Source organism: Rhinatrema bivittatum, chromosome 3, assembly GCF_901001135.1.
Source record: "Rhinatrema bivittatum chromosome 3, aRhiBiv1.1, whole genome shotgun sequence".
NCBI lineage: Eukaryota > Metazoa > Chordata > Amphibia > Gymnophiona > Rhinatrematidae > Rhinatrema > Rhinatrema bivittatum.
In genome coordinates, this window is record NC_042617.1 from 141278915 (window position 1) to 141298173 (window position 19259).

General features: G+C 42.5%; 1 protein-coding gene across 4 annotated transcripts in view; it reads left to right on the top strand.

Annotated features, from left to right (window-relative positions):
- The window catches only part of RALGAPA2 (Ral GTPase activating protein catalytic alpha subunit 2), a 1327630-nt gene that overhangs the window by 755601 nt on the left and 552770 nt on the right, over positions 1 to 19259 (top strand). For all 4 annotated transcript variants that reach the window (XM_029593760.1, XM_029593759.1, XM_029593761.1 and 1 more), the window contains one exon: positions 18068 to 18196. In XM_029593760.1, coding sequence (XP_029449620.1) covers positions 18068 to 18196 — 129 coding nt within the window. The remainder of the gene's footprint in view (positions 1 to 18067; positions 18197 to 19259) is intronic.

A 19259-nucleotide genomic window follows, 5' to 3' on the forward strand; every position in this document is an offset into this window, starting at 1 on the left:
TTAAATTTTCTCGTCTGCATATGCTTGCTGGAACAGCCATGTTTTTAGTCCTTTCCGAAATTCTCTTATCTGGCTGTAATCTCAGTTCTGGTGGCATTTTGTTCCAATATGTAGGACCCGCATTAGATATGGCGTGCAATAGATATGGTTATACAGGCTTTAGATGCCAGATTCCAGGCGATCTCCCAGCAGATTGCAACGGAGAATAAAACATTAAGTTAGATAAAGCTCCAAGTGGAGGACACGCAATGGCGGAAGTGGAGCCAGACACACAATCTTATTGCAGATGCAGGAGGCTTTGTAAAAACATATTCTGGTCTTGGAATCCAAGGTAGATGGTTTATAGAATAGCTCAAGGAGAAACAACCTTAAATTTGTGGGATTTCCAGAAACACTAACAGATCGAGAGGTATGCGCCTTGCTGGTGGAACGGCTACCGACGGAGCTGGGCCTGGAAAATCTTACAGGGCATTGCCATGTACAACGAACTCACAGACTGATCTAGACCCCAAGGGACGACCGGGCCTAGAATTGTGATTGTGCAATTTTTTATTGTTATGCATAAATTCGCAAGCCTGCAACTGCCGCCCCAGATTAGCCAGGATTTCACAAATATTTAACTCGTAAAGCCTATCCAACTCTCGAGGGATCCAAACCCCTAAATATTTCAGCTGCCCAGGGGCCCACGTAAAAGGAAAGGAGTCTGGCCCCGTTGTGGGAGTTGCGGATGTAAAGCCAATGCCTCTGACTTGGAGAAATTTATACGGAGGCCCACTATGTCCCAGAACTGTGTAAAGATCGAAAGTATGACCGGCACACTTTGCCGGGGCTGGCCGACGAACAACAGAATATCATCTGCAAACATAGGGCCTCATTTTCCAATATCGCAGTGGTAACGCATGAGGGGGCGTGTCCTATGCAAATAAGGCATTTTTCGTGCAGTGGGGAAACATCGCCGCACGTGATGTTTTCGCCATTCGCGGAACTGGAGTCGCAAATCGCGAAAACATCGTGCACCGCGATAAAACAACCAATGAATCATCGCAGTACACGAAAGTGTCCAGCCAGGAGTATCGCGGTCCACGATATTCCCAGACAGCCCGTTTCAGTATCCTGGGGGGGGGGGGGGGGGGGGGGAGAGAGAGAGAGAGAGAGAGACTTCCTATAATGCCTATGCCCTAGACAGGTATTTGTATCCCTATGGGAGGGCCACCTAGTAACTCGAGGTGGGGATTAGGTATGAGCGTAGGGGGTTGTGGGCCACTTTCACATTCAACATGAGACCTACGGAAAGAACAGTGGTCTCTAGTGAAGATTTGCTGGCCGTCGGAGTGAGGAAACTCACTCCAAGAAGAGATTTGGGCAACATTCTCTCAACCTAGCTTGTTGCCCAGGTAGAGTGCCCAGGTAGAGTGTCCAACTCCACCCCCTGAATACTAAATTAAGAATTTGCATTCGCAAATCGCGTTAACGGCTGTTAGCGCGATTTGCGAGTTTATCTCCTGCGGTAACTCCTTAGAAAATGACCCCCCGTAGTAAGTTTAGTGGGGTGCCTGCTCAAACTTATCCCCCAAAATCCTTTATCACGCCGAAGATTTTCAGCTAGTGGCTCGATTGCCAATACAAATAACAGGGGGAAAGCGGACATCCCTGCCGTACACCACATTGTAGGGGAAAGGGGACCGACATACCCCCGTTAATAAGAAATCTAGCACTAGGATTATAGTATAGGACTTGTAACCATGAGACAAAATCCCCGGTTATCCCATATTGCTGGAGTACCCAGAACATATAATCCCAAGACATGGAATCAAATGCCTTTTCGGCATCTAAACTGAGAATGAGGGCCGCCTCTTGTGAATGATAACTAAGGGCTGCAATGAGCCATCTCACATTTTGCACCCCCTGCCGACGGGGGACAATACCTGTCAGATCTGAGTGCACCAAAATGGACAAAATAGTATTAAGCCGGGCCGCCAGGACTGCCGTGAGAATTTTTATGTCCACATTGATGAGAGAAATGGGCCGGTAAGACCCCACATCTTGTGGGTCCCGCCCCTTCTTTGGCAATAAAATAATAATGGAGCAATTTTCGTCTGAATTAATGAATTGTAATAAGATACGAGAGTAGGCAGTAAGGGGAATTTTAGGGTTTTATAAAACTCATTGCTGAGCCCATCAGGGCCAGCCGCCGTACCCTTTTTAAGTTTCTCTATGACCGCAAAAATTTCAGAGTCCATAATGCAGGCATTTAGGACAGAAAGTCTATCGCCAAGCAATTGTGGCCAATTAAAATTTTGAAAAAAACCCTCCGACACCGGCCGCAGGTGAAGTTTAGAGGCGTATAATTTCTTATAATAGGCCACAAAACTAGCTTCGATATGCTGACAAGCATGATACGCGCCATCATTACCCTTAACCCCAGCAATAAAGGATTTTGTTCTGCGAGGTCTAAGTTTGCAAGGATTTTGCCCGGAACATTCCCATGTTTAAACAGCTGGTATTTATAATATCTTAAGGATTTTGATGCTCTTTGATGCAGAGCCGTATTCAGGGCTTGACCTATATAGTCAGCCTCCTGTTTGTGCGCCAAGGTAGGATCCCGTACAAAATTGACCTGCGCTCTCTTTAACTCTGCGGTTAAGCGCAGAATTTCTGCATTTCTCCACTTATTTTGTGCAGCAACATAGGCTATAATTTTTCCCCTCATGACTGCTTTTCCAGCAAGCCATAGTGTTTGTGGGGTAATGTCGGGCGTATTATTAAATATAACATATTCTTCCCAGCCCTCTTTAATGTACTCCTGAAAGTGTGCGTCAGAATCCAAGTCTGGAGGCATTCGCCAAGAAAAAGCCGAAGAAGGGGACTTACCCAGTTGCAAAATAAGATACCAGAGCATGATCAGAAATGGAAATCACCCTATAGAAGCATCAGTAACACGAGGGAAAAAATGTTCTGGCACCAAAATATAATCCAACTGAGAATGAGAGCTATGAGGATGAGAAAAAAAGGTGAAATCCTTGTCCTCTGGATGTAAATGTTAGGAGTGTGCATTCGCTTGCAGCGTATTGGCAATCTGCAACGTATATGCCATATTCGTTGTATTCTTGGGGGTCACAAAACATATGGCGAACCCCCACGAACACAACGTATCACTAACGAATAAACCCCACCCTCTTGACCCCCCCCAAAACTTGCCAAAAGTCCCTGGTGGTCCAGCGGGGGTCCTGAAGCGATCTCCTGCAATCGGGCCGTCGGCTGCCGGTATTCAAAATGGTGCCGATTGCCCCTGTGACATAGTAAGTGCAAAGGCTATCGGCGCCATTTTGAATACCGGCAGCCGACGGCCCGATTGCAGGAGATCGCTCCAGGACCCCCGCTGGACCACCAAGGACTTTTGGTAAGTCTTGGGGAGGTCAGGAGTATCCCCCTTAGACTTGCCAAAAGGCCCTGGTGGTTCAGTGGGGGTCCTGGAGCGATCTCCTTCATTCGGGCCGTCGGCTGCCGGTATTCAAAATGGCGCCGATAGCCTTTGCCCTTACTATGTCACAGGGGCTACCGGGTGCCATTGGTCGGCCCCTGTCACATGGTAGGAGCAATGGATGGCCGGCACCATCTTGTGCTCCTACCATGTGACAGGGGTCGACCAATGGCACCGGTAGCTCCTGTGACATTCTTCGCAGAATGATGAATCCTGCGAAAATGGGGGGCCGGGGAGCGGGCCAGCAAAAGCCCGCAGCCTGCGAAAGCCAGCAGCCTTTGCTCCACAGCAATGCGCCGGCTGCCGGCTTTCGCACCGAATAGCGCCACCGTGAAAGGTGGTGCTATTCGGCGTGCTACTGCCGACGATAATGTTAGTAACATTATCGCCGGCAGCAAAGACACCACCGACTCAGCCCCCTCCCCTCCCCTCCCCACCCTGACTCCTCCCCTCCCCCTAATTTGCATGATATCGCGTGTGATAAGCCTTTGATAAATGACCCCCTTAGTTACTTGAGTATCTACCCTTTCTAACTTTGAGTTGAAAGTTCAGAGTTCACCACTACACTATAGGATCATACCACTATAAATGGAATGGTATTCCTATTTCTTGTCAACCTAGAGTTGCCAGATTCATGAAAGGTCTCAGACATCTGATGCCTCCAATAAAAGATCCTCGTGTTCCTTGGGATCGCAACATAGTTTTTGCTGAACCCATGAAAACTCCATTTGAACCATTTCTTAGAAAATGTTAATTTTGATAGTAGTTACTTCTGCTTGAAGTGTACCTTAGGCTATCCTTATAATCAAATTTTTCTCAACTATTTTTGAAAACTCGTCCTAAGTTTGTACTAAATGTGATCACACAATTTCATTTAAATTGGTCCATTGTTTTACAGTCATTCTTTCTAAGACCACATGCACATAAAGGTGAGCAGGCTCTTCATACATAGGATTGCAGAACAGCTTTTCTAAGAACATAAAAATTACCATGCTGTATCACATGAAGGTCCAACGAGCCCAGTATACTGTCTCCAACAGCAGCCAATCCAGGTCGCAAGTACCTGGCAGATCCCAAAAGTAGATCTAATTCCTGTTACTCCCAGAGATATCAATAGCTTTCTTTAATACCTGGCTAATAATGTGTTATGGACTTTTTCTCCAGGAACTATTTTATTAGTTCAGAATTCTGCAGATCATAAAACAAAATCCTCATAAATTTGTTTCCTTCAACCTAATGACGTTGCCCTTACAATGAGGACTTTTTCTACCTGGGTAATCTGATTGCATCAGTTGCCACAATCAATCAAGGCTTACCTCTTCAAAGTAAAGAAAAATCCCATCAAGTTAGGGCCAAAGTAGCTTTCGTATTTAGTCTGCTTTCATTGATGATAGCTTCAAAGCTGCTACTTGGTCTTTCATCCATATTTTTAATGCTTATTATTGCCTGGAAACTGTTTACTACCAAGGCAGCAGATTTGGTCAGGCAGTTTTCCAGAGCTGATTTAACTAACTTTCCACTCTAACCCCCCCCCCCCCCCCATCTTTATGCTGTAAATATAGGTTACACTTGTATACTAAAATTTTCAAATAAACTATTCATATACAGCCTTCAGCTTGAGAGTCCCCAATTGTTTGTCTGACGTAATCCTGCTTGCCCATAGAGAAGGCTAAGTTGCTTACTTGTGACACGTGTTCTCCATTAGACTTCAGGATAAATCAGCCACACAGTCCCTCAAATATCACCTTTAGATCTGAAGATTAGCTTGCTATAAAGACTAGCACAATGGACTGCTGTGCAAGAGGGCCTACAAATTCTTAGAAAACCCTTCTTCTTTGTTCTGAGAAAACCTTTCTTCTTTGTTCTGAGCTCTAAGGGAACTTTTCCGTCTCTGCGCCCTCAAATGACATCGCCCACTTGTATGGCTGATATAGCCTGCTGTCTTTGGAGGATACCAGTTATAGGTGAACAATTTAGCTTAACTACTACTCTGTTGTCTATCATTCAGTCAGTTGAGTTATCTATAGTGCTTCCCAGGTAATCCTGTTTTGTTTCTTTACTAAACCAGCTATCACTTGATGAACTTTTTGGAGGGAAAGAATGTAGTAATGACAGCACATTTACCACAGTAAAGGGCATATAGTAATTTATTACTTTATTTTTAGTGCTGTATTGTGGATTAGAAAGTTTAAATATTGAACTAACTGAATGGTATTGGAATGCTAAATTGTGAAATTGGAAAATAAATTGGGAAATAAAATAGGTGCCCCAGCAAGAACAATCAGTGGAGCTGATTTGTGAAAGAATTTTCCCATGAGTGCAGGACAGGAGAAATCCTCTCAGTAAGGTGTTCTGTAGCTCACCTAGGGAACCATGGCATGAGGCTGGGAATAAAGTTTGATAAATAAATTAGATAAATTGTCTATAAATAATATTTCTTTTAGTTTGAGGCTTTTATAGTACTTTGTCTCTACTTCATGATGAAAACAATGGCTTCAAAAGGATAGGACTGAAAACATAGGTTTCTCTGAAGACAAACAGATCACATAAGAAGCACTATGGGCCGACCTAAAAAAAAGATGATGAGGCATCCATTTTTATTGGAGTGGTTTAAAGGCCTCCAAATCAAATGGAAGAGCTTAACAGAGATTTGGTTGAAGACATGGGAAAGAAAGGAGAGGTGGGAAAGGAAGGAGAGGTGGTGATTGTTGGAGATTTTAATCTGCTGGATGTAACAATAGTAGAGAGATAGTAGATGCCCTGCAAGGGGCTCTGTTCAAACAAATGGTAATTGAACCCACGAGGGAGGAGGCTATACTCGATTTAGTGCTCACTAATGGAGATAATGTCTCTAATGTCCAGATGGGTGCCCACCTCAGCACCAGTATACATCAAACAGTATGGTTTCATATCACAAATAGGATACGGAGAAGAAGCACGAAGACCCGAGTTTTGCAGTTCAAAAACATGGACTTTGATGAAATGAGGAAGAACTGAAAGGCTGGGAGAACAAGAGAGATGTGGAACAACAATGGACCAAACTAAAAGGAGCAATTATCAAGGAAACTAATCTATATGTTAAAAAAAAGTAAAGAAAAGCAAAAGAAAAATGAAACCTATCTTATTTTCAAAGGAGGTGGCTGACTATATAAAAGCTAAAAGAACAGCGTTCAAGAAATATAAAGGATCCCAAAGGGAGGAGCACAAGAAAGAATATCTGGTGGAACTGAGGGAGACAAAGAAAGTAATCAAGATGGCAAAAAGCCAAGCTGAAGAAAGGATTGCCAAAGAGGTAAAGCGAGGTGACAAAACATTTTTCAGATATATCAGAGAAAGGAGAAAAGTCCAAAGTGGTATAGTGAAATTGAAAGGTGAAAAGGATCAATGTGTGGAGACAGACGAAGAAATGGAAGAAATATTAAACAAATACTTCAATTCGGTGTTCACTAAAGAGGACCCTGGAGAAGGACCGTCACTAGTTAACAAGAAACTGGAGGGGAGTGGAGTAGATGTAACTCCGTTAACAGAAGAGAATGTTTGGGAAGAACTAGGAAAACTAAAAGTGGACAAAGTCATGGGGCCTGATGAGGTTCATCCCAGGACACTGAGGGAGCTCAGAGATGTGCCGGCGGGTCCTTTGCGAGACCTGTTCAATAGATCCCTAGAAACGGGAGTTGTGCCGAGTGATTAAAGAAGAGCGGTGGTGGTCCCGCTTCAGAAGAGTGGGAGCAGAGAGGAGGCTGGAAACTACAGGCTGGTGAGCCTCACCTCGGTGGTAGGAAAAGTAATGGAGTCGCTGCTGAAAGAAAGAATAGTGAACCATCTACAGAAAGAAGAATTGCTGGACCAGAGGCAGCATGGATTCACCAGGGGATGGTCCTGTCAGACAAATCTGATTGACTTTTTGATTGGGTGACTAGGGAATTAGATCGAAGAAGAGCACTCAATGTCATCTACTTGGATTTCAGCAAAGCTTTTGATACAGTCCCGCACAGGAGACTTGTGAATAAACTGAGAAGCTTAGGAGTTGAGTGCAAGGTGGTGGCCTGGATTACAAACTGGTTGACAGAAGACAATGTGTGATGGTAAATGGAACTTATTCTGAAGAGACAGCTGAGTTAAGTGGAGTGCCGCAAGGATCGGTGTTGGGACCAGTCCTGTTCAATATCTTTGTGAGCGACATTGCGAATGGGATAGCAGGTAAGGTTTGTGTTTTTGCAGATGATACTAAGATCTGCAACAGAGTGGACACCCCAGAAGGAGTGGAGAGAATGAGACAGGATTTAAGGAAACTGGAAGAGTGGTCGAAGATATGGCAACTGAGATTCAATGCCAAGAAGTGCAGAGTCATGCATATGGGATGTGGAAATCTGAAAGAACTGTATTTGATTTGGGGGGGGGGGGTGAAGGGCTGATGTGCACGGAGCAGGAGAGAGACCTTGGGGTGATAGTGTCTAATGATTTGAAGTTGGCAAAACAATGTGACAAGGCGATAGCTAAAGACAGAAGAATGCTGGACTGCATAGAGAGAGGAATATCTAGTAAGAGAAAGGAAGAGATGATACCCTTGTACAGGTCCTTGGTGAGGCCTCACCTGGAGTACTGTGTTCAGTTCTGGAGACTGTATCTCCAAAGAGACAGAGACAGGATGGAGGCGGTCCAGAGAAGGGCGACCAAAAAGGTGGATGGTCTTCAAAAAATGTCTGAGGAGAGATTGAATAACCTAAATATGTGCATCCTGGAGGAGAGGAGGAGCAGGGGTGATATGATACAGACTTTCAGATACTTGAAACATTTAATGATCCAAGGTCAACAACAAACCTTTTACATTGGAAAAAAATCAGTAGAACAAGGGGTCATGATTTGAAGCTCCAGGGAGGAAGTCTCAGAACCACTGTCAGGAAGTATTTCTTCATGGAGAGGGTGGTGGCTGCCTGGAATGCCCTTCCAGAGGAAATGGTGAAGACTAAAACTGTGAATGATTTCAAAGGGCATGGGATAAACACTGTGGATCCATAAAGGCTAGAGGATGGGAATGAAGAGAAAGAGCCATGGGGGTGGAATATTGGAATGGAGGCTACTACCTGGTGATTACTACCCTTACTCAATAAGCCTTTGCATGGTTAATATAACTCCAACAATTCTCTCTGCTTCAATGGCAAGGGGAAATGTGGAAAAGAGGATTTGCATTCAGATAGCAACCAACAAGGACTGAACTTCACAGTCTGGGTAAACAAATAAGCGTGGGGGTAGCTTGCTTATTACGGCAGTTACTACCCTAAAGCAATTAAGCCTGATACATCACTTTGAATGCATATAGAGCGTTGCTCTCTGCTTCTATGGCAGGGGGAAATGTGGAAAACAGGATTTACATCCAGACAACATCCAACAAGGCATTGATCTGTGCAGTCAGGGTAAATAAGCATCAGGGTAACTTGCTTGATGCGGCGGTTACTACCCTTAACCATTAAGCCTTATGCTCACTTTTGATGCAACTCCAACATTACTATCTGCATCAATGACAGGGGATGGCAGGAAATTTGAATCAAACAGTTACCAACAAGGGCCCTGAACTTGGTGGTTGATAAAACAGATAAGTATGGGAAAATAAGTGTGGGAGCTTGCTGGGCAGACTGGATGGGCCGATTGGTCTTTTTCTGCCGTCATTTCTGTGTTTCTATGTTAATCTCATCTTGGACCTGTTCCAGACACTTGTGTATAGTTTCCCTAAAAAGTGTTAGTAACACTTTCAGGCATGTGCAGCAATTCCCACAACCCATCTGAATAACCGTGTGTTTTTTCCTTTGTGATTGAATGGACTTTTTTTCTCGTAAGCAGTGGTTTCCCAGCTTTTGTTAGTCTTTGAATAGATTTTTTGCTGTTTTTCTACTGCTCAGTGTACCTCAGAAAACTTTTCACAGCCCTATTAGTTTTTCAATCAGATTTGTGGCATTTTTTAAGTTTTCTTATTGCAAAGAATCCAGTGAATTCCTACTAAGAGGATCAGTTTATCTTTAAAGGAGGAATAGTATAACATCTATATTATGTGTTTTAGCTCCCCCATTAGAGAGCCTAATATGGTGAACGCCTATATAAACCCCTGCCACCATCTTTAGTTGCGGATTTTTTAGTTTATCCTTCTAGGGGCAGAATGTCCCTTTGCTGCTCCCTTTCAGTTTGTTTTCCTAGGGAAGAACCCTGGGGTCTCTAAAATTAAGATCTGGGTTAAGTGAAGAAGGCAAAGTGCCTTTCTCTAGTTTTAATTATGGTTGTTAAAAACTTATCTTTTGTGAGGAGGAAGTTTTTTCCACTCTTCCTGCCTCTTGTTTTGATTTTACCTTTTCTCTTAAGAAGCTGTTTTATTTTATCTGAGTACCATAGGGTTCAGGGTCTCAGTTTTTTTTTATAACATCTTGAGGAAGTGGTACCTCTCTCAAAGAGAGAACCATAGGACCATCAGTGTCCTCATTTTAGAATCAGTCTACTTTCTTTCCCAGGAAGGAGGAGTACATAAAGGAAGGAGAACACCCGTAGCACTATTCAGGTGTGTTCACCACCATCTCAATGAAATCAACAAGGGAAGAAAGGAGTGTAAAGGTACCTCCCAGGTATGAACTAAAGGGAGGAGGAGAATAAGTACAGAAAAGTTATGACAAATGGGATTTGAACATAACACCACTAAATTGGGTTAAATTCCTATCCTTGCAATATGTAAACAATAAAGGGAAATCAAGATTAACAATCAATTGTAACAGAATGCTGTCGCTGATAATTCTTAAGTTGTAATATAATACTTATGTATAGAGAAAGGACCTCAGCACTTAATGGAGACGACATAGACTGAATCCATTTTCAGACATTTTAATCTCAAGTCCATATACTCTCTCACATTTTTTTTTAAAACTTTTTTTGCATTTGAATTGAAGCAAATAATTCCTAGCACTACTTATGCCCATAAATTCAATTGCTGTGCATTAAAATGTTTAAAAGTCCAACTTATCTTTATGTGAGCTTCAACTTTTTATCGCTTCACTTTTATGTTGGTGTGCTAAATTCGCTTTGTGAAATCTTAAATGTAGATACCGTAAACATATGCTGATGTTGGCAACATTTCACCGAACTGACCACTTCATAGCAAATAATGACTTAGTTTCATTATGTATCAACGTGCTTATACGTTCATTTCGACTATGCTTACGTTGTGCCGTGATCCATAAATGTGAAGCAAAAAAATAATTAAATAATTGAGAGAGAATATATGGACCTGTGATTAAAATATCTGAATATGGATTCAGTCTCTGATGTCTCAATTCGGTGCTGTGGTCCTTTTTTTATACATAAGTATTATATTACAACTTATTAAGAATTATCAGCGACAGCGTTCTGTTGGAATTAAATTCCTATCTGCCAACTATTGAGAGGAAAAGAACAAAATTATCAATTGGAATTTCCTTTTACATCTTAGTTACTTTATTGAAAGCCTAAGATCACAAATTTATTGAAGATCTAAAGTGCGAAAATGACTTTATAAATACTTGAACTGTAAAGAAGCTGCGTATTCATTTTTTAATGCTTAATATCAGTAAACACTTAAGTTGGAAACCGCATCTGCTTCTAGCATGATTATTAGTACCTTTTACAATGGACTTTAATACTTCAGTGAGAACAAAGCAACACACAGGGTCTAGAAGTGTATTTCCACTCCCCCCCATATCAGGGCATTCTGGACATTCAGAGAAAAGTAACAGCAGTAGCAGACTGTGACACCTAACATGTTTGAGGTGTGGCCCCTGGAGTCCTTCAATGGGAATCTAGCCCAGGGGTTACATTTTTTTTTTACACAAATATTTCAGCAAATCCACATTAGTCTGTGGTTTCTGTCAGTGCTGCCACTCATGGGGTTTGTTTTTTTTCCATTGGGTCATTTTTCTTAATGCAGAATTTCCTCTCTTGATTTCACTTTGACTATTTTTTGCACTGTGTGTCAGAAGAAGGCCAGGTATAGTCAAAAGATGTTCACCATGGATCATCATATTATCTGTTTCAAGTGTTCTGGTAGCGATAATGATATAACCCTTTGTAACATATGTTTAAGGATGTCACCAAGGATTTTCAAGTTTTGCAAAAAGAAACTTTAGCTCTATCTTGAGGAGTTAAAGAAGACTTTATCCACAGAACTGATGTTAATGCTGAAGGGCCACAGAGTCATATTGTCCTCTAGTCGCATGAAACATAGAAATGACGGCAGAAGAAGACCAAACGGCCCATCCAGTCTGCCCAGCAAGCTTTCACACTTATTTTTTTCTCATACTTATCTGTTACTCTTGGCCCTTATTAGTAACGTTTTGGTGCCTAGTCCATTCTGAAACTATTTCAGCACAGTAGAAATCTGAGGTAGTAGAGGTCTACAAACAAACATTACAGGTTCAACCTGAACATATAATGTAAGATATAGCATACTGGGTCAGACCAAGAGTCCGTCAAGCCCAGTATCCTTTTTCTAACAGTGGCCAATCCAAGTCACAAGTATCTGGCAAGTACCCAAACATTTGATAGATCACAAGCTACTATTGCTTATTAATCACTGTAATAGCAGTTTATGAATTTATCCTCTAGGACAGGGGTTCTCAAAGTTTTTCTCATTGTGACACACCTGACAGACCATGCTCACATGTGTGACACACTGCTCATTACAATTCATGGCAGAAATAAAAAAAATAAAGGCCCAGTATTATTTTTATTGTTAAGAATGTCACAAAGGGAAAGATAAGTACTCTGTCTGAACAGAAATTGCATAAATAATTAAATCCCATACCAAAACAGCACCAATTTCCAGCACTCAAACAGTAACCACCCTACCTAAGAAAAGGCAACACCGAAAATATTACACCAGGCCTTAAGACATCAATACATCTCCTATTAGGAAACAGATTAAGTCAGGGTACTATAGAGCCCTACACAGAAACTACATGCCAGCAGAATACCTCACCTCAGTCACATGTGCATGTGCAGACCCTCACCTAACAAAGAATAGAGAGACCATAAAGCATAACTAGAAGTATGCAGACAAAAACTGAATTGGAAACCGCAGCAAGCCAGCGTCTCTGTATGCAGGGTAACATAGTAAAAAGAGAAACATCACCAGTCCTCATAAAACAAATCAAGAAATATACATTCAATAGCAGTAAAACCATACTAACAAAAAGAACAGATTCTTTCAAAACAGCTGATGAATGAAATATCCACTAATTAAAACTCATATTAAAAATTTCTAGATACCAATAAAATATTTCAAAATAGCAGACACACAGAACAATGATCAAAAATAATAAGGATAAAAAAGTTTTGTTCTGCATACCTGGGAACATGTGATATCTAGGTGCCCTGAGATTGTTTTGAATTAGCAGGAGGAGGGATGGTTTGCTTGCAACTTTCTCCTCTCTCTGTCACACACAAGCCCTCTCTCTCACACTGCGCTCAATCACACACATACACACATGCTTTCTCACTTACACACAGGCTCTCAATCGCTCACATTTATACATGCTTTTTCTCTCACTTGCACACAGGCTTTCAATCACATACTCACATTCTCTCTCACCTACATCAGGTCTCAATCACAGACAGACACACATGCTCTCTTTTATTTATACACACGGGCTGTTAATCATACAAACACTTGATCTCTCTCACACACAAAAGGACCTCAATCACACACAAACTTTCATACATCCTGGCTCTCAATCACACACTTACATACATTTGTCTCCCACACACCCACAGGATCTCAAACCACATATGCTTTCTCACTCATTCTCTCTCTCTCTCCCCCCCACCAAACTAGTGGCAGCAGCAGCCTCCACTTCCAACCCTAATGGCAGCAGCAGGCTCCTAGACTTTCAGCCCTCGTGGCCTCGAGAAAGGAGTCCCATTGGCCATGGGGCTGACGTTGCTCTTCTTTTGTTCTGCACCACGCTGCTCATTCTTCAGGCCACATCTCTCTTCTCTTCAGGCCAATGCTGCCCACACTAGCATGGTCTCGTCTTCCCATGCATTCAGCCTTGCAAATCACTTCCTCTTCTAGGCTGTGGGGGCCGGGAAGAAAAGACCATGCTGGTGCCGCTGACTCCAGCTCTCCTGCTGCGTTCCACCCGGCATATGAGCATTTTAAGCCCAGGCGGAGGACATATTTTACTGGGGCAGGATGAGCAGCTGGGCCAGCGGGGAACCGGGAAGTGTGGCTACACACCTGCATGTGCTTGGTGACACCGATTGAGAACCACTGCTCTAGGAACTTATCCAAACCTTTTTTAAACCCAGTTACACTAACTTCTGTAACCATATCCTCTGAAAATGAATTCCAGAACTTAACTATGCGCTGAATGAAAAATATTTTTTTTTTATTTGTTTTAAATGAGCTACTTGCTAACTTCATGGCGTACCCCCTGGTCCTTCTATTATCTGAGAGTAAATAACTGATTTACATTAACTTGTTCAAGTTCTTTCATGATTTTGTAGACTTCTATCATATCCCCCCTCAGTAGTCTCTTCTCCAAACTGAACAGCCCTATCTTCTTTAGCCTTTCCTCATAGGGCAGCCATTCCATGCCCCTTATCATTTTGGTCACCCTTCTCTGCACTTTCTCCAGTGCAGCTATATCCTTTTTGAGATGCGGTGACCAGAACTGCACACAGTATTCAAGGTGCGGCCTCACCATGGAGGGATACAGAGGCATTATGACATCCTCACTTTTATTTTCCATTCCCTTCTTAATAATTCTTAACATTCTGTTTGCTTTTTTGATGGCCACAGCACACTGGGCCGATGATTTCAATGTATTATGTCCACTATGATGCCTAGCTCTCTTTCCTGGGTGGTAACTCCGAATATGGAACCTAACTTTGTGTAACTACAGCAAGGGTTATTTTTCCCGATATGCATCACTTTGCATTTGTCCACGTTAAATGTCATCTGCCATTTGGAAGCCCAATCTTCCAGTCTCGCAAGATCCTCCTGTAATTCATCACAATCCGCTTGAGATTTAACTACTCTACATTATTTTGTGTCATCTGCAAATTTATCACCTCACTCATTGTACCCCTTTACAGATCATTTATAAATATATTAAAAAGCACTGGTCCAATGGGTGCAGTAACTGATGGAGCCATGTAGCAGGGATTTCTTTTCTTAATACTATGATCGCAAATTGTATAAAAATGTTTTAATTCTGTTTCAGTTTTCATTTTCATTCTTATTAAGCTCCTATAATTATTGTGAATTTTCACTCATCTTTCAATTTCTCTCGTCTCCTTGAAGTTCTACGAAGTAGAGATATAGCGAAATACCGCAACGGGATGGGTGGTAGGGGGAATACTGGGGATGCGATATATGATAATGGTTATTTGTTATTGCATTGTTACTTAGCTGTTAATACATATACACAGTGCTTTGATGCTGATTTTTATAATGTCCAAGTACAGATCCCTGAGGACTTACTGTTTACCTTTTTCTACTGTGAAAACTGACCATTTAATCCTACTCTGTTTCCTGTATTTTAACCAACTTGCAATCCACAAAAGGACATCATCTCCTATCCCATGACTTTTTAATTTTCTTAGAAGCCTCTCATGCGGGACTTTGTCAAATGCCTGTTATCAAGAAGTCACGTATTTCTGTCTCCACTGTAACCAGCATGGAAGCCAAGCCAGCTAAGTTTGTTCCTATGCTAGCTTCTTTCAGATTTGCAGTTATTCCAGCTCTAGCCAAGCCTAGTTGAACTACCAAGAAATCAGTACCTGTTAAATTGAATCCTGGTTCAGAATCCAGTTCAACTGCTGCTTTGGTGTCCCTGTTTCAGTTAGGGTCCAATCCAGCTTTGGAGACCTCTGGTCAGTCAGCTGCTCTCAGTTCAGTGTCTGGGAATCCTATTTATCCAGGTATTTTCAGTTCATGCGTCTGTGATTCCAGCCAGTCAGCTATATTCAATTAATCTCACGTGACTCCAAGTCAGCCAGTTGATTTCAGCTTACAAGCTCAGACTCCTCTCCCACAAGCTGTTTCAAGTCAGGCCTTAAGGAGATATGCTGTAGCACCAGAAAAACTAGCTTGTGCCTTCTCCACAGCCATTTTGTCTGACTCCGCCTTAACTAAACCTGTCTCAATCTAAGCTTCACCTAAGACTGCTTCAGTTCCAATTTTTATTAAGTCTGCCTCAGTCTTTAAGAAGTCAACACTTGTCAATCCAGAGCGAGCTCCAGAAGCCAATCCTTTCTTGCTTTTGTGCCTTTGCCCAGTCAGCAAAAGCTGTTCCTAGCCTTGAGGTTAATATGTCTTTGTACCTGTTAAACTGAATCCGGGTCCATTTTCCAGGCCAAGCTTTGTTTTAGACTCTGGCTGCATCCACAACATCACAGATTCTACCACAGGTAGCACTTACAGCAATTCCAGGGATCATCCTCCATATGGCTTCCTCTGCAGGATCCAGGCTTCTGTTCCAGCCTGTGCCCAAAGCAGATTCAAAGACTCTGCTTCAGACTGCTCCTTTCACAGCAACACCAGAGGCCCTATTACAGGCTGCTTTCCTAGTAGCAGCACCAGAGATCTTGCCACTGGCTGTGGTATCCACTGTTTCAAAGACTTCGTTCACAGTGATTCCAGCAGCCCCTGTCCAATCACTGATGAAGCCTGCAATGCCTTTGTTGGCTTCAGCTCGCCTGCCATGACTCCGTTCTAGACTGAGCCAGTCCCTGCAATATCTTCAAAGCAGGCTAAGCTAGTTCTTACCACAATGCTGCACCAAGCTAAGCCAGCTTCTGCCATGTCTTCCTAGCAAGCTGAGCCAGTCCTTCCACAAAGCCACACCAGGTTGAGCCAGTTCCTGCCGCTTCAAGTCCAGTCCTGTGACCTTTAGTCCAGCCAGCTGCTTCAAGTCCAGTCTTTCTGCATTCAATTCACTAAGCAGCTTCGTGAATCCAGGTTCTGTACCAGCATCTGTCGCTCTGCAGACTCTGCTTCCGAACTTTGTTCCAGAGCCTCTTGCACTGCAGACTCTAACCCCCATCCATGCTCTCTGCTTCCAAAGTCTGACTCCGATCCAGGCACTCCACTCCAGTTACCTTCTGACTCTGCTATTGACACTTTGCCCCAGCAGATTCTGACTTGGCCTCAGGCACCACCCCAGCTGGATTCTGTCCCTGTTCCAGGCCTTGATCCGAATGCCCTGGACCTCCCTGGGACTGGAAGGAAGAGGCCCTCTGAAGGGCAACTGGAATCCTCTCCCTGTAACGGGTGGGGGAGGGTTACTGTTACAACCCCCTCCTGCCTGCAAAGGCCCTCAGTGGGCTGCAGTTTGAGTTGCACAGCCTTGCGTTGAAGCATATGAAGCAGCCCGGCCATGCCTTAAAAGCCTGTCTCACTCACAGCCCAGTGCTTCATCATTGAGTCACTGCTGCTCCTTGTTGTGGCTCTCTTGCCTTTTGCCTGTCCATGTTGGTCTGGTTCTATTTTGCTTGTCCTGCCTCTGTTTTGCCTTGCACCCTTTTCCAGTTTTGCCTTGCCTTATACTCTGTCCCTGCTTTATTTCAATTCCTGTCTCCTGGTCTGCCCTGTTTCTTGCCTTGTTCTGCCCAGGACTCCTTGCCTGTCCTGGATCCTGCTTGCCCTTCGACTGACTTTGTTGCTGGACCGACCTAGCCTTCATCTCAGCCCAAACTCAGCCAGCCCTGACCATAGCCTGCCTGTTTCTACTTGAACCCCTGTTCCTTGTGCATTGCCAGCAAAATCCTGACAGCAAGCAGAATCTGCGATTCAACCCAAGGGGGGGGGGGGGGGTAGCTGTTCAAGCAGAAGACCCTTCCCTGCTCTGCTCCTGTCTGGGGAATTACCTTTAACTAGTCTGCACAGCCATAACAAGAACTGAAACATGCTGTGGGAGCATGAAAAGCTACCTTTCATGCCCAAAAGTACTTAGTAACACTTTTTAGAAAAACTCTAGTAGATATCCATTCAGTGCCAGGAAATGATTTTTCTTATATGTGTGACCAGTGATCAGCTGTCTTCAGAGAGCACTTGTTACAAGTAAGCAAAATTACTTAAGAATATTAACCATAGTATGCATTATAGTCATACAAAAAGAGTGAAAAATTAAAGTTGCATATTGATTCCCATAGAACATTTAAATCTTTGCGCTGGCCAATTATAGAGCTTTAATTGATAGTTAAAACCTGCTGAATAGATCTATTTGTATGACAGTTTAGAATTAAAAAAAGGTAAAATTATTCAAAGTTTATACTTTTAATCTTTCTTTAAATGTTACTTTCTGAAAGTAGAGTATTAGCAGGCATGATCAGAAGACTGGCATTGCTAAATTAAATGTCCTCACTTTAGACCCAGGAGATGTAACTGTTAGCACAGTCATTCATAATATTAACCACTACCTTAGGTACGATCAAATAAGAATAATTTGCCAAAGAAACACGTTTTAAGCTTTATTGTCTTTTATTTATTTATTTGTTTTATTTGTACCATAGTAGTAAACTGTTCTGAGAAGTAAAAAAAAATCCTGTTTTGTTTTCATTTTCGTATAGGCCCCTCGCGTAGAAGCACAGATAATCCTTGGCTCTCTAGTTTGCTTTCCAAATATCTACCAAGAAATCCCCTTACTTCAGTCAGTACCTGGAACAGATGAAATCATCACAGGAAATGAAGACATCAAAGTATGATAACGTTTTAAATCATTTGTACCATAAATTCTTAAGTTTAATTACTATAGTTTAACATTTATGGACCCATACATTTTTGCCATTGTTACAATATTTTAAGCCAGTTCAGATACACATTTTTTGTTCTAAATCTTCCAGTGTTATTCTCTAATATAGTGATGCATGGAATGCGTATCCTATAGCTTCTGTCTGAATTGGGACCTAGAGGATCATTTACTAGACTGTGTTTCGGTTTTATTGTGTGGTAAACAGTATTTACCCTATGGTAAAAGCCTTAATATGGAGATAACGTGCATTTGAAATACCATGTGTTATCTTACCCAAAAAAACAGTACAATGTGGAAATGGTAATAAGCTGATTTGCAGTAAATGCATGCAGATTAGCTCATTACTAGGCAAAATCATGTAAATCTATTGACACAGCTTGCCTCAAAATTCACAAACTGTATTATTTGATCTAAAGTCAGTTACAACTCAAGAGCTATAGATAGCTTTCCTCGGGAGCATTGGAATGCTGACTTGTGTTCAGATACCTCCAAGATTGTCAGATTAATGCGGCCCAAAGAATCCCCCACTCCCCCATACGCCAAAATGTCCCAAGTATCTTGAGAGTTACCCTGTCCCCCTTCCCCCTCCATTGAGAAGGCCAAAGTTTTAAAAAAAAGTTTTCAAAGTTTACCATCCCTAGGCATAGGCTTCACCCTCCTCCCCAAATCCTTTTGCCTTTCTGAAATCTCCCCTGGCCCTTATCTAGCTAGTTCTGGTGGTCCAGTGAGGACCTGAGCACACTGTAGGAGACCCCCCAAGGTTTTAAGCTATGCATGGGAGGACACTATTTTGGCTGCTCAGATCCTTTAAAAGATGGATGCCTCAAAATGTGGGACTATTATTGTGCGCTAAATCTGGGTCTCAGCTAAGCCACAGTATATTTTCTGCTAGGGAAAGGTATCACAAGATTGACCAAGCTGTGGGGGCTGATTAATAAATAGATCCCTAGGTTGCTAGATAAACATGTTAAATGCCAAAATCTCTCATTTTTCTATGCAGATTAAAATAT